Source organism: Pinus tabuliformis, chromosome 3_2 (genome assembly GCF_031772625.1).
Source record: "Pinus tabuliformis cultivar Carrire ecotype Pingquan chromosome 3_2, CPIR1, whole genome shotgun sequence".
Taxonomy (NCBI): domain Eukaryota; kingdom Viridiplantae; phylum Streptophyta; class Pinopsida; order Pinales; family Pinaceae; genus Pinus; species Pinus tabuliformis.
Window position 1 is genome coordinate 509,589,466 of NC_142302.1, and position 17,400 is coordinate 509,606,865.

Genomic DNA, 17,400 nt, shown 5'->3' on the forward strand with positions numbered 1-17,400 from the left:
AGAAGAATACTACATTTTATTCATTGATGATTTTTCTAGAATGTGTTGGATTGGTTTACTAAAACATAAAGATGAATCATTTGAAAAATTTAAGGTCTTCAAAGCTTTAGTTGAAAATGAATGGGATCTAAAATTCAAATGTATCAGATCTGATTAGGGAGGGGAATTCATATCAGATGAATTTTTTGAATTTTGTGAACAACATGGAATAAAGAGACAATTTTTTGTTGCCAAAACTCCTCAACAAAATGGTGTGGTGCAAAGAATTAATAGAATAGTTCAACAAATGGCTTGAGCTATGCTTAATGAGTCTGAAACTTCTGACACCTTCTGGGGTGAAGCTGCACATACTACAGTAAATATTCTCAACAAAGCTCATGTACGTGTAAATAGTGATCAAACTCCATATGAACTTTGGTATGGTAAGCCTCCCACTGTAAAACACTTCAAATTTTTTGGAAGCAAATGTTTCATCAAAAAAACTAATGAAAAACTTGGTAAGTTTGAACCCAAAGAAAACGAAGGAATATTTCTTGGTTATTCATCTAGAAGTAAAGGATACAAATGTTATAATAAGAGACTTCAAAAAATTGTTGAATGCATTGATGTTGTAATCGATGAAGCATGCACAATTCTTGTTATAGCTCTAATACCACTTGTTATAGATCTAACCCAGGAATATTATAGATCTGATATGAAAATATAAGAAAATGCAAATAAACCCAGAAATAATATGAAATGATTCTTTATTGATCAAACCCTTAAGGTAAAGCAACACCATACATTCACTCCTTAAGGAAGGAGAACACTCCACAAGCCATATGCATGTTCATACAATATTCCTTCACAATATTCCTTGACATCCCTCCATGTGGAGTCTCTAGCCTCTATATAGGCCTCATACATACAATACCATGGATCATTACCATGGTTCCCTCATACCATCAAACTAATACCATGGGCCCATTACATCATTACTAACTATTTGTGGTCCCTTACATGAAATGGGTTAACCACCTTATTTATTACTATGGCCCATTCCATTATTACATTATTACCTTGGGTACCTCCCTTGGTACCCCATATTATCCCCCCTAGGTATATAACATTCCACTCCCCTAGCATGTTTCGTCCCCAAAACATGGGAAGAACACAAATAATAAGATCTACTCAAAAGAGTAGTCCACTGGTACCATGTTCATGCATCTAGCCATCCAAGAGAAAGGTGAACCCTCGATCTCGCTGGTGCCTCGCTCGCTTGAGATGGAATTTGACCGTGGTAGCTCTTCTGTGTTCATGTGCAGTAGGTGGACCTTCGCTCCTCTCTATATGTCCTGCGGGGGTTGTTTTCCTTGTGGCTAATTTGTTGCCATCTTGTTGGCTGTTTTCTTGCTGGGTGGTGTGGGTGGTGATATGTTGATTGTGTATCTTTCTTTAATTCACCACCTAATGGAGTCTGATTGGTATCTGGTACATGTTGTGGTGCCTGTTGTTGTTTCTTATCTTCCAATATTACCTCAACCACTGAGTCCTCATCCGATGTAACAGTTTCTGCTTCAACCTCTTTGGACTCTACCTGTTTTTCTGGTAACTGATTTGATGTTTGTGTTTGGTTTTCGACCATCAATGGCTCATCATTTGATATGTCAGTCCCTCGAACATCTTCTGCTTCAACGTTTGTGGAGTCTACCTATTTATTGATGGAAATATCCTGTAATGTAATTTTCTTCTTTTTGTACCAGAGCTTCAGAAATTTCTTCTGCATATTAATATTGATAGTACCCACCTCTTCTATCCAAGGGTATCCCAAAACAACATCCACATTAGCCATATATTAAGCATAAAAATTAGAATGCAATACATACTTGTTCATAGAAATCTTCAAATATTTATAAACTTGAACATCCTCATTATCAATCTGTGCGGTTTCAATATGTTTTGTTGGAACTTGCAATCTTTTTGCCAAATTAACATTGATAAAATTATGCTTGCAACTAGGATTTATAGAAACCATGATCTTCTCCTTTTGAATCAATCCATGAACCTGCAATAAGGATATACCAGTAGGAAATAGCCCCACATGTTTCTCCTTATCTTGTTTTCTGGCATGAGACCATCTGTCTAAAAGTAATTTTTCAAATTCTTCATCGGGCAAGTTGGAACACTTCTTTTGGTTAAGTAATCCCCACCATGTGGCCGCCTCATCTCTAAATTGCTCCACTACCCACCATTTCCAATGGTTTTCCCATAACCACTTTTGTTTTTTTATGTATTCTTCAATAGTAGGACCATTATCTTTTCCTGTAAAATATAGAACTTTGCTAGAAGCCATGAAGAGGGTTTTGAAAAAAATCACTTACTTGGTGAAAATTTGAATTTGTCACAATTCCTTCAATATTGCTCAAATTCCCTATTATGACCTGTTTTCAAAAATGGAACAATCATTCTGCCTCTACACATATGATAGAAACCTTTATCCAGGCATTGGAATTTCAAATCTGCGTTGCAACTCTCCCGCTGTCATCAAAATTTCTGCAAAAAAGAGCTGACTTTAAATCAATGATATCTCTCTCATCCGGACTGCGATTTGACTGATTTTTTTCTTAGAAATTGAGTATTTTTTCACAAAGAATCCAGATCTATAATTAGATTTTAAAGATCTTGCACCAAGACGTCCAGATCTACGCTGCAAATTCGTTGCCCTGAAAAATTGTCTGCAACCCCACTGATTTTTATATTAGCGATATCTCCTTCATCCGGACTCCTATTCGACCGATTTTTCTTTTGAAATCGGGTATTTTTTCACATAGAATCCAGATCTGCAATTAGATTTTGCATATGTTGCACCAAAATGTACAGATATGATGTGAAAACTCGCCTCCCCCAAAATCCTGCAAAAATAAAAAAATAAAAATAATTAATTAATTAATTAAAAAATAAATAAAAATTATCCACGTTTGCCCAAGAAAGTGCTATGATGCCACTTGTTATAGCTCTGATACCACTTGTTATAGCTCTGATACCACTTGTTATAGATCTAACCCAAAAATATTATAGATCTGATATGAAAATATATGATTCTTTATTTATCAAACCCTTAAGGTAGGGCAACACCATACATTCACTCCTTAAGGAAGGAGAACACTCCACAAGCCATATGCCTCTTCATACAATGTTCCTTCACGATATTCCTTGACATCCCTCCATGTGGAGTCTCTAGCCTCTATATAGGCCTCATACATACAATACCATGGATCATTACCATGGTTCCCTCATACCATCGAACTAATACCATGGGCCCATTACATCATTACTAACTACTTGTGGTCCCTTACATGAAATGGGTTAACCACCTTATTTATTACCATGGCCCATCCCATTATTACATTATTACCTTGGGTACCTCCCTTGGTACCCCATATTATCCCCCCTAGGTATATAACAATTTTGAAATAGATAACATCAGTAAAAGAAGATGAGAATGAAGACGGTAAATGATTTCATGTATCAAATCAAAATGATATAGAGGAAGAAACCAATGAAGCATTAGAAGAAGATACATCTGACAGGGAAAAGGCTCCATCTAGGTATGTTCAAAAGAATCATCCAGAATCTCGAATTCTAGGAGAAAAAGGGTTTAGAGTACGAACAAGAAGAACTCTTGTAGAATCTTCTAGTTATCTAGCCTTATTATCGTCCATAGAACCATAAAATGTAAATGAAGCTAGAAAAGATGAATGTTGGGTTAAGGTCATGCATGAAGAACTTGACCAAATTGAAAAGAATGAAACTTGGGAATTAGTTCCTAGACCTCATGATAAAAATGTTATAGGAACAAAATGGATATTCAAGGATAAGTTGAATGAAAATGGAGAGGTAATTAGAAACAAAGAAAGGCTTGTTTGTAAAGGGTATTCACAACAAGAAGGTATAGACTTTGAAGAAACTTTTTCACCTGTAGCTAGACTTGAAGCCATAAGAATGTTTCTTGCTCTTTCAAGTTTTCGAAAATTCAATGTTTGTCAAATAAATGTAAAATATGCATTTCTTAATGGATATTTAGAAGAAGAAGTATACGTTGAACAACCAGAAGGATTCATTATGAGAAATGATGCAAAGCTTGTATGAAAACTCAAAAAGTCTTTATATGGACTAAAACAAGCTCCGAGGGCATGGTATTATCGTCTTGACAAATATCTTCAACAACAAGGCTTCACAAAAGGATATGCAGACAAAAACTTATATACAAAAATTGAGAATGATAAATTGCTAATTATTGTTGTTTATGTTGATGGTATCATCTTTGGCAGTAATGAAGAATCTATGAGTCAAAACTTTGCTTCTATTATGTAGTAATAATTTGAAATGTCTTTACTTGGAGAACTAACCTATTCTCTTGGTCTACAAGTGCAACAAATAAAAGATGGTATCTTTCTCTCATAAACTAAATATCTCAAGTAGATTATGAAGAAGTATGGAATGGAATATTCCAAACCAGTATGTACTCCAATGGTAACAAGATGTAGTCTCAATCCAAATGATGATTCTCCTATAGTGAATCAACTGGCGTACAAATCTATGATTAGAAGTCTACTTTATCTAACAGGTACCAGACCAGATATCATGCATGTAGTAGGAATTGTTGGAAGATTCCAAGCCAATCCGAAGGAATCACATCTTCAAGTAGTAAAGAGAATATTCAAATATCTCCAAGGAACTCAAGACTTTGGTCTATGGTATCCTAAAGATACAGATCTCACCCTTCATGCATATACAGATGCAGATTGGGCTGGAAATGTTGATGACCAAAAAAACACTAGTGGAGGTGCATTTTATATGGGATCATGATTAGTATCTTGGTTCAGCAAGAAACAAAGTTCAATTGCCTTATCTACAATGGAAGTAGAATATGTGGTTGTTGCATCTTGTTGCACACAACTTCTCTGGATGATGCAGACATTACAAGATATTCAAATTAAATGTTCTCCACCCATCTCCATCTTATGTGATAATACAAGTGCTATTAGTATTTCGAAAAATCCTGTTATGCACTCCAAGACCAAGCACATACCCATTAAGTACAACTTTATACGAGAACAAGTTCTTGAAAAAAAGGTTAAATTGGAGTATGTTCCCTCCAAGGAACAAGTTGCTCATATATTTACTAAACATCTTCCCAGAGAAGAATTTGAATATCTCAGACAAAATTTAGGAATTGTTTTTGCCTCATCTTGTTGTTAAAACCAGTTTATTCAAATTCAGAGGATTGTTTTCTATATGTCGATTTCATGAAGCAGAGTCGCGTATACACATGATTTTCTGTGCCGGTAGTAGCATTTATTTTTTTCTGATAGAAAATAGTGGGTCAGACTCAAAATCAGTTTCTGACATGGTTGTTCAGTCTGATGTTGATGGATATAGTCTTTTGTCATGCTTTTTTCATTGATGTTTATTTTATTGATGAAGATGCCTTGATGAATGAATTGTTAACAATGCACAGGTTCAGGGGGAGCATTAGCCTTCAAAATATTATGCATTGTTGGCATCATAGTTGCTGAATTCAGTTATGGTCTCATTTATTAATGTAATTTGCTGAAAAGGTCATGTAAAGACCTATGGTGTAATAATATGTCTCTTCTTGCCATAGTCTATTATGAATGAGTCCTTTTGGACATATGATGTAATTTGTACAGCCACTATGCATGGGAAGGATGATGTGATAATTCCAATTTTCATTCATGTATGAACATTTGGTGTATCCCCACTTGGTTGGGTGATTGATGCATGTATGAGTCATTGGTGATAGGAAAGTCATACTCACATAGTTGAGTTATAGATTCATGTTATTCTTTTGAAAAATATTTCTGCAACTATGCATTTGCTCAAGGGGAGAGCATCTTGGTCTGCCCTTTTGCCTTGATGTCAAAAGGGGAGAGCATCTTGGTGTTGCTTGATATATCTAACATGTTCTACAACTTGAAGTGATCAACACCAATATGGTTGCCATCAAGTCTAAAGGGGGAGATTGTTGGCATTATGGTACATATGTTGTCCTTTAAGGAAACCCACATACAAATCATTTCATAAATGATAAAGCGATGCATCATGGCAACTCACATTGTAACAGGTTTATTAAGAGGTAACAGAGTAATAGCATAGAAGAAAGGATGATGGGACAAAGGATTACAGATCAGAATCAGGCAATTGAGGAAACATAATGTTTTAAGTTGTATACGATGGTTAACTTAGTCCAAGTCATGTATACACGCAGGTACACAAAATAAAAGGAGTGTATATGTATGCACACAGTTTCACATAAGGAAATGCGCGTATGGGATGGAAAATTAATGTTAAATAATACCAAGGGTCCTTACCATGGTATTAGCCCACAATATTGAGTGGAATAACTGTTACATGATCTCGTCTAAGAATACCATAGGTTCTAAGTGTTGATTTGGTGCATGGTATTGACAAAGGCTCTAAGTATATAAGGAGGAGAAGATAAAAGGGCTAAGTGTGCAATTAAAAGGGTTTTCATGAATACTTCTATCTGAAGTATATTTTGTGTTGTGAGGGCTATGGTTATGATATAGATCTGAAACATCTTGTGCACCCATGGATATAATGTTGGATCAAGATCATGAGACTTGAAATGACTTGTCATTGTATGATCTAATAATGGATAAGCTAGATATGAGTGCTAACGCATGTTTTATCCTTTAAATGCTATGATCTGGGTATATCTGAAGTCTTGAAAAGTTGCAAAGTTATAAGTCATTATATGGAGATCTATATGCAGGTTTACCTCAGTGAAGGCACGTATACACGTGAATTCTTCACTTCCAAGTAGCATATGAAGACGAAGGGTTTGTTGTTCAGAAATGACTAATCTATTTAATCAGTGTTGTTTTTTTACTTTTGTTAGTCAATGATGTCTTCATTAGTTCTTAAGTAAAATTGATTGTATAAGGCGATTGAGTCTGGTTGACTGATTGATTGAGTAAGAAGGGTGATCTTTGCTACTGTTTATTTAGAGCTATGTAATATGACAATAGATATTCATAATGTCTTTGGTTAGCACAATCTTTGGTTCAAAAGTTTTATGATTCAGTATTTTTCCCAACACACTATCCATCTTAGCTTACATGCCATCCAACTTAGCTTCCACGCCATCCATCTTCGATTACATGCCATTCATCTTAGCTTCCACGCCATTCTTTAAACCGTCCATATTAGCTTCCACACCTTTCTTTATCCCATCCATCTTAGCTCCTATTACTTTTTATGAAAGTGAAATTTGTTGCACCTGGTCTCATAATTTTGATTTATCATGTTGCATTTCTTCCTCTTCTTCATGAGTCATGATAGAGATTTTGGGTTGCTTACTAGGTGTTTCTATTTTCTTTCTTCGGGGCATCAATTAATGATAATTATGGTTCACTATGTCATTTGAATTCCTTCAAACTAGTTTTTCAAATCAAACTTATGAAAATTTTAAAAAGACTACACACCTTGTTTTGCTTTGTAGGAGATCGATATTGAATTGGTTTTACCTCTATAATTTTAGATCCTCAAGGCCTACAATTTTGTCCTGTGGTAGCCCTTTGAGTCCTCACTCCAATCCTGCAATTCTAATCAAGATTGGATTCTCCAAGAAAGAATTATTTCAAATCTCCCACGATGACCTGATTATAGACTGGTTCAGTACATCAAACTTGTATGACGTGCAATACACACAAATCTACATTTAGTCCTATTTTTTTAATGTTTTATGAAATGTCAATCTAAGGCTCAAAGAGAAAGTTATGATTATTTTCCCATTTCACCTATTTGAGATGTAATTCAGGAGCCTACAAAAACCCTAACTTCCTTGTATCATATCTTCGAAAATATAGTGAGACAAGATCTAAAATTCATATCCGAGTTTCATCAAGATTTCGGCTCAAATGGGGTTTAATTTTAGTTTCCGAAACATCGTAGAAAAAAATCCACAATGTCCCGTTTGAAGCAGTGAAACCTAGAATCCAGAGCTCTGATACCAATTGTTATGCAACCAACTCACAAAATAGAAGAAAAGGTAGAGCAACAACTTCAAAATCATCCTCTTTGAGGGGGCAACCTCCTTTACATTATACAAATTAACAATTCTTGGATGATACAGATGACAAGACCTCCTTTCTAAATATAGGAGTCTAAGGGGTCATAATATAGTCAAAGCCGACATAACAATAATAATGTAAGGGCACAACAATAACAATAGTCGGCTTCTATGGCGCACAATAATAACAATATGGGGACAACTTGTGTACAACAATAAAGATAAGGGGATACAATGACAATAATAATAAGGTAATACACTAGTATTATAGAGGCCTAACACTATGCTTAAAGTGGTAGGTGGTTTAGAGATTGTGGTACGACAGGTACGTAAAATTAAACACTGTGTCTCACCTCATCTTAAAGGTTACCAGCAAGAGGTATCACATCTCATTTCTAATTTTCAAGCTCTTAATATCATATACGTACCAAGAATGCACAATGGAGCTGCAGCTGCTCTGGAAAATGGAGTTGCTAGGATGACACCGCTTAGGGATAGATTTACTGTTGAGATTTTGTATAAGCCATCTATCCTTGAAAACATAACTAATTTTCATGTTTTTGATGATGATGAACAGATACTACACTTTATGGACAATGCTAATGTTTTCAAATATGCAGCCATAGATGAAGACGTGCACAAGAAGTCTCTGAAAGACACACCTGATGATAACAAGGGGAACCCCATCCTCAAGTGTGTGGTTTCACTTGAGAAACTCTATGACTTGCATAACCATTTCAAAACACCCAGGAACATGAAAACCCAAAGTTCCACACTGATGCACGAACAGATCAACTTGGGAACATAAAAATCTCTGAAGTTTGTAAATCTTAGTACATTTTGCACACTAGAGTAGTAGCAAGCCTTTGTCCTCTTGTTCAGATAGTAGCGAGATGTATTCGCATGGACATATGATGACTTGAAAACATATGACACACGAGTAATCCAACACGTCATTCCAATACAAGAACGAGTCAAGTTGTTTCAACAGAAACTCAAAAAAGTCCATCCGTCACTTGAACCCCTCATACAGAAAGAATTGACTAAGTTGTTTGATTCTTGGATCATATACAAGGTTCATCATTCTACGTGGATTTCAAATTTAGTTTATATAAGGAAGAAGTCCGGGGAGATCTGCTTGTGCATATATTTCCAAAATCTTAACAGGGCCTCGGACAAAGAAAACTACCCTATGTCATCTATGGAGAACATCTCGTAGAAAATATTTGGAGCTGAAATGTTCTCTCTCCTTGATGGATTTTCTGGATATAACCAGGGTGGTAGCAGAACCTGATAGACTCAAAACTACTTTCTGCACTAGGTGGGATATGTTAGCTTATAGAAGAATACCATTTGAGATTGTAAACGCAGGTGCAACCTTTCAGAATGATATGGACATCACCTTCCATGGGCTCATCGGAAAGAGCATGGTGGTCTACCTTGAAGATGTGATAGTCTTTTTAAGAAAGCAGTCAGACCACCTGTGTCATCTCAAGAAAATTTTTGAGCGGTGTTGAAAGTACGGGATATCCTTCAATCCTAAGAAGAGCGTATTTGCAGTGTCTGAGGGGAACCTCTTTGGACATATCATCACCAAAAGTGGGATCAAGGTTGATCTGGACCGAGTTCAGACTATCACGTAGATTCCTCACCCAGTCAATAAGAAAGATATGTAGTCCTTGGGAAAGATAAACTTCCTCTGGAAGTTCATCTCAGATTATGTGCAGATTGTCAAACCTAACCAAGATATGATCAAGAAGGATGCATTCTACGACTGGGGAATGAAGGAAAAGGATGTGTTTTCCTGTATCAAGCAGGTAATAGTAGATCTAACTATGTTGCAAAACCCAGATTTCAGCAAATATTTCTTGCTATATGCATTCTCTTCCGACAACTCACTCACTACATTTTTCACACATAAGGATGAGATGAACAATGAAGGTCCCACATTCTTCATGGCGCGAGCATGCAAGGACCCGAGCTCAACTATCCCACCATGGATAAACATGCATATGTTGTATACAAGGCAGTGAAACATTTAAGACCCTACCTATTCAAAAATGACTACATAGTCCTTATGCCACACCCAATATTCAGAGCATTGCTTGTTCAACCTAGGTGAAAGACATGTGAACTGGATGATACGACCTCAAGAGTATGATCTCGATATCAAGCCAGTTCACGCTGTCGAGGGTCGTGGTCTCTGTATACTTGCAGCAGAAGCAATACACACCTAAGAGGAAGAAGAAGAGCTCATCGGTTGGTAGCAAGAAATCGACATGTATAATATAGAGTAGCAGCACCCACTTCGCACAGTAAATCTTGGTACGAAGAAGTGCGACAGTACCTTGAGCACAACACCATGCCCTCTCACTTTTCAATGTGACAAAAGAGGGCACTTCACCTCAAAGCCTTATCTTACTAGTTGGTGCACGGAGTGCTTCACAAAAATCACAACAACGAAATTTTTCTCAGGTGCCTGGAGGCACAAGATTCAGAAAGAGTGTTGCGTGGCATGCATGATGAACCAGTTGAAGGTCACTTCGTGGGTAACACAACTTCACATAATGTCATGAGAGCTGGTTTCTACTAGCCTACATTGTTTAAGGATGCACATGCTTATGCGTGTAAGTGCCCAGTCTGTCAGCAATGTGCTGGCAAAACATGAAGGTCAGCAGCCCTGTTGCAACCTGTTGCAGTGGATGAACCATTCCAACAGTGGGGCTTACACATCATTGGGGAAATCTTCCCCCATTCATCAAAGCAAACACCACTACATTCTGACTGTGGCAGATTACTTCCACAGTGGACGAACCAGTTCTGATCAAATAAGTGAACGACCAAGAAGTCATCAGCTTCCTTCAGCAGAACGTCATCACTAGGTTATGGGCCTTCGTCACTTGGTCCTCCCTTCAATCGCTACCATTTTTCTAGGGGTCCCTCTATTCACTGCTTTGCATGAATTATGTGCAACAATTTATTTGATCGATAGGGACAAATTTTCTTGACCTTAATTACATTTGATGGCACTAGATAGTAAGTAGGTTCAACAAAATGTCAGCGCAATAATTTTACTGTGATTGGGCCGCTAGGTAGAACAGGTTCCATTGGTTTCTACGAAGAAAAGAACCAACAGCTGGAGTTGTAGGAAACAACGAGTATCTGGTTTATAAACGAAGGGCAGAAAATAGAGGAGAGAGAAGGGAAGAAGACAATAATTACAAAACCAAAAGGAAAAGGAAGGAGAGCATAATTTCAGTAAAAGTAGGGTAGAACTGTTAGAAGAGGAGGAAGGTGATGCGGTGGTAATTTAAAGCCAGAGACGAAAACGATGTTAACCCGAAGACCAAGCTAGCAAGGAAAAAGTTTGTTAACGTGTTATTGAATTTTATTTTAATTGAGCTAAGAGGCTCATTCTACAGCCAAGTGTGAAGGAGATGGGAAGTATGTCTTCTCTCTTAAAATAAAAATAAAATATTCTCAAAATAGAAAAAAATGTAGGCTATAATAAAAAATAAAAATAAAAATTGTCCATTATAATTTCATGTAAATTAACTGGAAGTAAAAAAAATATGAGTAAGATGTTTAAACCTTATATTGTTCAAAAATATTTTAATATAGAAAACAATTGTTAAAATAATATGTTTTAATGTTGTATAGAATAATATTTCCAATGAGTTATGAATAAAATATTTTAATATAAATTAATATTGAAGTATACTTAAAAATATATTCATATTAAAAAACAAGTTGAATGTGGTTTGATAAAATGTCTTAATGCATATGTTAGGTAATCTCTATAACATTCAAAAATACAATTTAAACAATAAAAAATTGCACATTGTTTTTGGGCCTAAAGAAATTTGATCCCTCTGGGCTCATGTTAGACCCATGGTTAAAATGGATATATGCTAGTGATAAAGATATAACACTTTTGAGAAGGACTTTTGAGTTGTTTAATATTTATTTTAATGATAAAAACATAGTAATTTTGAGTAAGGCTTTAATCTAATTAGTTTTTTCTTTGCTTTTTCTTTTTTCCTCGTTTGCCTAGCAAATAAGAATAGTTAATAATTTGAATAGTTTAATGGTTAAAAATATATAGTATTTTATAAAATGATATAGGTTCAAATTTAAATAAATAGAAATATATGCTTTCCTATATTTAAATAGATAAATGGTTATACAAAGTAAACTCATTCTTTCATTATGAAACATCTCATAGACCGTTAATAAGAAGAAAAATCTATATGTAAATGCAATTTTTTTTATTTTTTATTTTATGTATTAAAATAATAATATATTTATTAACCATGTAAATTTTTGAAAATTAATTTATTTTTATTTTACAAAGATTTACTTAATAAGTAAATAAATTAATTAGGATTCATAATTATCTTTTTAAATAATGGATCTTTTTGGTGAGATGGTAAAGTTTCTTAACCCCAACCTTGACACAAGTTATTCTCCCTTCCATGGTCTTTTCAATATTAAATATTGAATTAAAGTTCCTAAACCCCAACATTATGACAAGTTATTCTCCATTCCATGGTCTTTTCAATATTAAATATTCAATTTAAAGAGCTGTCATTATTACATTAATTTTAAAAGTACTCAACAAAATAAATAAATAAATCCTGAGATATTTGCATTTTCCAAAAATGGGTTTCTGTTGTCAAATGATTTTTGATGAGATTTTCCTTATTTCGTTTTGGAAGAATTTCAATTTTTCAATCAATCATTCAAGAAAATTTATACAAGGCTGTTTTATAAAATTCATTCAAGAAAATTTATACAAGGCTGTTTCATAGGCGGTTTCACCTTTTTAATCTAAAACTTGTTTCAAAGACAGGCTGGTTGGTTAATCAATCTCCACTTAATGCTAACTTCACGTGAAGATGCGTTCAAGGACTTTTAACAATATCCCATGTTATTTTAATAAAATTAAAAATAAATTATTAGAAAAATATTCATTTATATTACAAGCATTCTCATTGTTTTCAAACAAATGATGTGCGTTCCTTTATTGTGAAATATGTCACGTACTTTAGAAAAAGTATTATAAATATTACGAAGGAAGTATTATAACATTTATTGTGAAATATGTCACGTACTTTGGAAAAAGTTTTATTAAATAAAGAGGACGTTTTTTTTTTTGAAATGTGGTAAATAATATTGGGTTAAGTTGTATTTTTTGGTTTTTAAATATATAAATAAATTTTGTATTTTAAAAAAATAGTAATATTTAAATTTATAAAAAATTTATGATTCCAACATACTACTACTTTAAAAAGAATTAATAAAAAATTTAGAATACTTAGCCAATTATCTTATTATAAAAATCCTGTGTATATGAAGTAAAATAATGTGTTTGATCTATAGAACTCAGTTTCAGATGATTAAATTTTTTTCTTAATATTGATATAAAAATTATTCATCCTTTTTCTTAATATTCGAGGAGTATAATCTTAAATCTCTCCTAAAACTGGATCTTGTGTTTGCAATATGCCTTAAATCTTTCTCCTAAAACGGTTTAGATTTGGTTAAAGAGTCATTTTTTTGGAAGGTAATACGGTTAAAAACGCTTTAGATTTGGTTAAAAGGTCATTTTTTTGGAAGGTAATAGTTTAATGAACAAATATATAAGGTCATTTTTTTGGAAGGTAATAGTAACTGTCTTATTACTACTCAAATATATCTTGTAGTTGTCTTATTACTAGTTTGACAACTAAGTAAATAATGATATTTTCACGCTATGAAAAAGAAATAACCAGAAAGAAGAAGAAATGACCCATGAGAAATAGTATGGAAATACCCATGGACACCGAAATAGAATCGAAAACTTATATAAATGACTGTACATACACATTATTTATGCAATCGACAATCTAGAACACATCTACGCCTGCGCATTAACTCTCATACATAAAAGAGGAGAGCGGTATATTCGTGCAGCTCAATGTTTGAAAAGTGGAAGAGCTTCGTCAAATTATGTAACATGCTCTCACATGAAAGAGTGCTCACTACATATACTACAGAAAGAGAAGTTGCTACCGAAAAGCTAATTGGGACAGACAGGGAAATTGAGAGTGGCTATGCGAAAAGCTAATTGGGACAGACAGGGAGATTGAGAGTGGCTATGTGCGTCGCACTGTTGTTGGGATTAACAGCGGGTGCCTTTTCGGCATGCCAGAACACCGGCGTTCCCTGTGAGGGAGCCAACCAGAGACGATGGCTTTGCTGATAGACTCGAAGCCTTCGCATAACTCGACGATGCGGCCGCACCCGATTGAGTAAAGAACGCTCCGTTCAACATTAGGTCTCCGTCTGACCTCCAATTCCACCTCCGCCATGCGCTTTCCGGTGCGTACTCGTGCTTTGTCACCTGTCCGACCATTCATATTCATCAATTCCATCTACTCACTCTGTTACTTTCGACACTAATAGCTTGAGAAGAATTGCAGAAGCAAAGCTTACCTCCTTGGAGAAGCGATTGACAGGTGCGAGGAATCGATTGCCTTGGCTGTTGATGGTTGGGTTCGCGCTTCCGCCGATTGCGTACATTTCCCAGTGTGTGTAATCGTTGTTCACCACGTGGAAGTAACCATGTCGGCATCTGCATTTCAGCATTAATTATTGTTTTACAGAGAAACTTTTGACCTCTAAGCTTTGCTGGATTGTTAACAAATAAAACACAAAACGAAAAATCTGAAATCAGATCGGTTCAGATACCTGGGCATGCGTTGCACGAGCCCTTCCCCGAAATGGTTGAAGGCAACCGTTACTTGCATGTTAACGTCCTGCATATATTCGTCGCTGTGGCCGAGGAGCATAACCTGCGACAATTTATATATCACAATGTGACGAATGGGATGAGCATGAATAGGAAATTTTGAACTTTTAATGTTACAAAGCCAAAATTGAGATTCAAACCTTATCATGGTGCGTCATAAAGTTGTTTGAAATTGTTATTGCAGTCGACCCCAGGATTGCATCGATGAGTCCATCTGCACAGTTTGACAAGGAGCAATGGTCTACCCAGATATTGCTTCCCCCAAAGATGGAGACTCCATCTCCATCACTTCTCGTCCTCCACCCGTAATGTCCTGGGGAATCCCTCACCATGGCATTTCCTGCAGGCTTGCAGTCATGGATGTGAATCCCGTGAATGATAATGTGGTGAACGTATTGTACCGTAATGCAGGCACCGTTGGCAATGTGGACATTTACACCTCTCCCGTCGATTGTCTTGTAACTGTTCATGATAAGCTCTTCTTTGAGCTGGATGACCATGTCTCTTTGAAAAATTATCCACAGAGGCTCAGTTTGAATAACAGCGTGGCGCAGGGTACCCGGCCGGGGATTGACTGCATCGTAGTCATTGGAATATGTGACAACATAAATCCTTCCATTCCTGCCTCCAATGGCATTCCTGCCAAACCCAATGGCGCAATCTGCGAGCCTCTTTCGATCGTTTTCCCAATCTGGATTGCAGCGCCAGCAGTCGTCGATGGGGTTCCCCGTTCCGCAAGACAAATAACTTAGCTCCCTCCTCGAATTGTTAATGCTCCTGCGGTACATTGCATCAATTAACGGTTATTTCTCCCACCATATATTACATTAATTAAGCCCAAGCCCATAACACCTTCAAATCCCTAAACGCACATTGTAGACAAGCAAGGTACCGTACAGCCCTGACGGAAATATATTCAAAGTTCTCTAGAACCTAGTGGAGGTAATTTGTTTTTGCGGCCAATCAAATCTAAAATACGATTTCGCTGAATATGAAGGGCGAAAAATAACCAGCTAGGGTCATAAATGTCCACAGTTGGATTTTGGAAGGCGAGTGATCTAACTGCTGGGATATACAACCCCATGTTTTTATGGCTCGTGAGCAAGTTGGTTATTTGTTGCCAATATTGAGTATTATGTACGAAGAATACCATGCATTAAGACTACTAGCTCAATAATTAAGCACACTTCGACATATCCGATCCCGCCCGTGGTTAAAATAGTTCAATCTTCACATAAAGTTCAGCCCTGGTGAATAGAATGACATTGCAGAAAACTGGGTCTTTCAACGCTGAAAATTTCTATAAAGCCTTACTTGTGGACGATATCTAATCTACTCATTCATGAAGGAGACAAATGTCAGCAATTCGACATCTATCTCAAGTACCATATTAACTGAATTATGCATTGCATGACGGAGACCAATTACCTTTCAACCGCTTCAGCGACCCGTTCGGGCTGCTCCCCATATTTCGTTGCAGATTGTTGAGTATTTGTAGAACCAGATACAGCCGCAGGCTGACCAAGCATAGCCGCTGTCAAATTTTCGAAAATTTCGAATGACTTGACTGCTGAAGAACGAGCGCAAAACATTCCAAAGAAACTAAGCAATGGCAGTACACATCGATAGCCAGACATTTTGGTTAGAGAAGCGGGCCAATGGGAATATCACTAATTGGCTGCTATACAAGATCTCTGCTGAATCGATTCTGCTAACAACATATTGAGCAAGAGAAGACTCTGTTGAACTTATGACATGGAGTATACTAATTGTAGAAGAAAATATGGTAAATCATAATAAGAAGCTGCTAGGCTAATTCCTATAAATTATAACTAATAACAGTCGACTACACATAAGATGGTCAAACTTGTGTTGAACTCAGCTGGTGTGCACGAATCTGCATGAACACCTTGCCCTTTCTTATATAAGAAATTGGGAATTACTAAATGAATAAACTATGGACGAGTTGGGCATTAATGTTGGCGCCAAGTCATCTTTATTGGGCATCGAAGAATGTTACCACGTGGGTGAGAGTACTTTACCGGAATAACGCCCGACAATCACTGTTAAAAAAATGGATAGCCAATAATCACGGTTGTTCAAAACTACCATATCAGCAATGAGAATAACTCGACCCCTCTGTGAAATTATTATCAATAACTCCCAAAATACGGAGAAGCCAGCTAATGGCGTTTTCCGAATTGCAAATCCTTCCAAAATACACAACAGTACCTACAGATATGGTTGGCTTGCTTCACATGCAAATCCAAAATTAAAGGGACTTTGCTTCAGATTCATCTCACTCCGCTATGCACATAATCGATTCTTCCCGGGCTTTAACATGGTATTTGTTCACCTGCACGTTCAGATTATCTTATACCTCATATCTCTCACACAAATTTAAGACGTTGCCCCAAAAAATCGTCTTTTAAGGTCTTGTCAAATTCAATTGTGTAACGACCTACAGATTCTAAACGGTTAAAGTCGCCGACCAAGCCATCCATAGCAG

At 36.1% G+C, this 17,400-nt stretch overlaps 1 protein-coding gene across 1 annotated transcript; it reads right to left on the reverse strand.

The window, feature by feature from the left end:
- Nucleotides 1-14,261: 14,261 nt before the first annotated feature.
- Nucleotides 14,262-16,528, reverse strand: LOC149181550 (putative pectate lyase 18). The gene is made up of 5 exons (XM_089418350.1): nt 16,320-16,528; nt 15,032-15,668; nt 14,831-14,934; nt 14,576-14,714; nt 14,262-14,483 (listed from the first exon to the last, which is right to left on the reverse strand). The coding sequence occupies exons 1-5, from the start codon at nt 16,526-16,528 to the stop codon at nt 14,262-14,264; spliced, it is 1,311 nt and encodes a 436-aa protein (XP_089274476.1).
- Nucleotides 16,529-17,400: the final 872 nt, after the last annotated feature.

Excerpts from the sequence above, each read along its gene's own strand:
- LOC149181550 (XM_089418350.1), bottom strand. The coding sequence starts at position 16,528 with ATGTCTGGCTATCGATGTGTACTGCCATTGCTTAGTTTCTTTGGAATG. Across the intron at positions 15,669-16,319 it reads GTCGCTGAAGCGGTTGAAAG|GAGCATTAACAATTCGAGGA; the intron begins GTAATTGGTCTC and ends AATGTACCGCAG. Across the intron at positions 14,484-14,575 it reads TCAATCGCTTCTCCAAGGAG|GTGACAAAGCACGAGTACGC; the intron begins GTAAGCTTTGCT and ends ATGGTCGGACAG.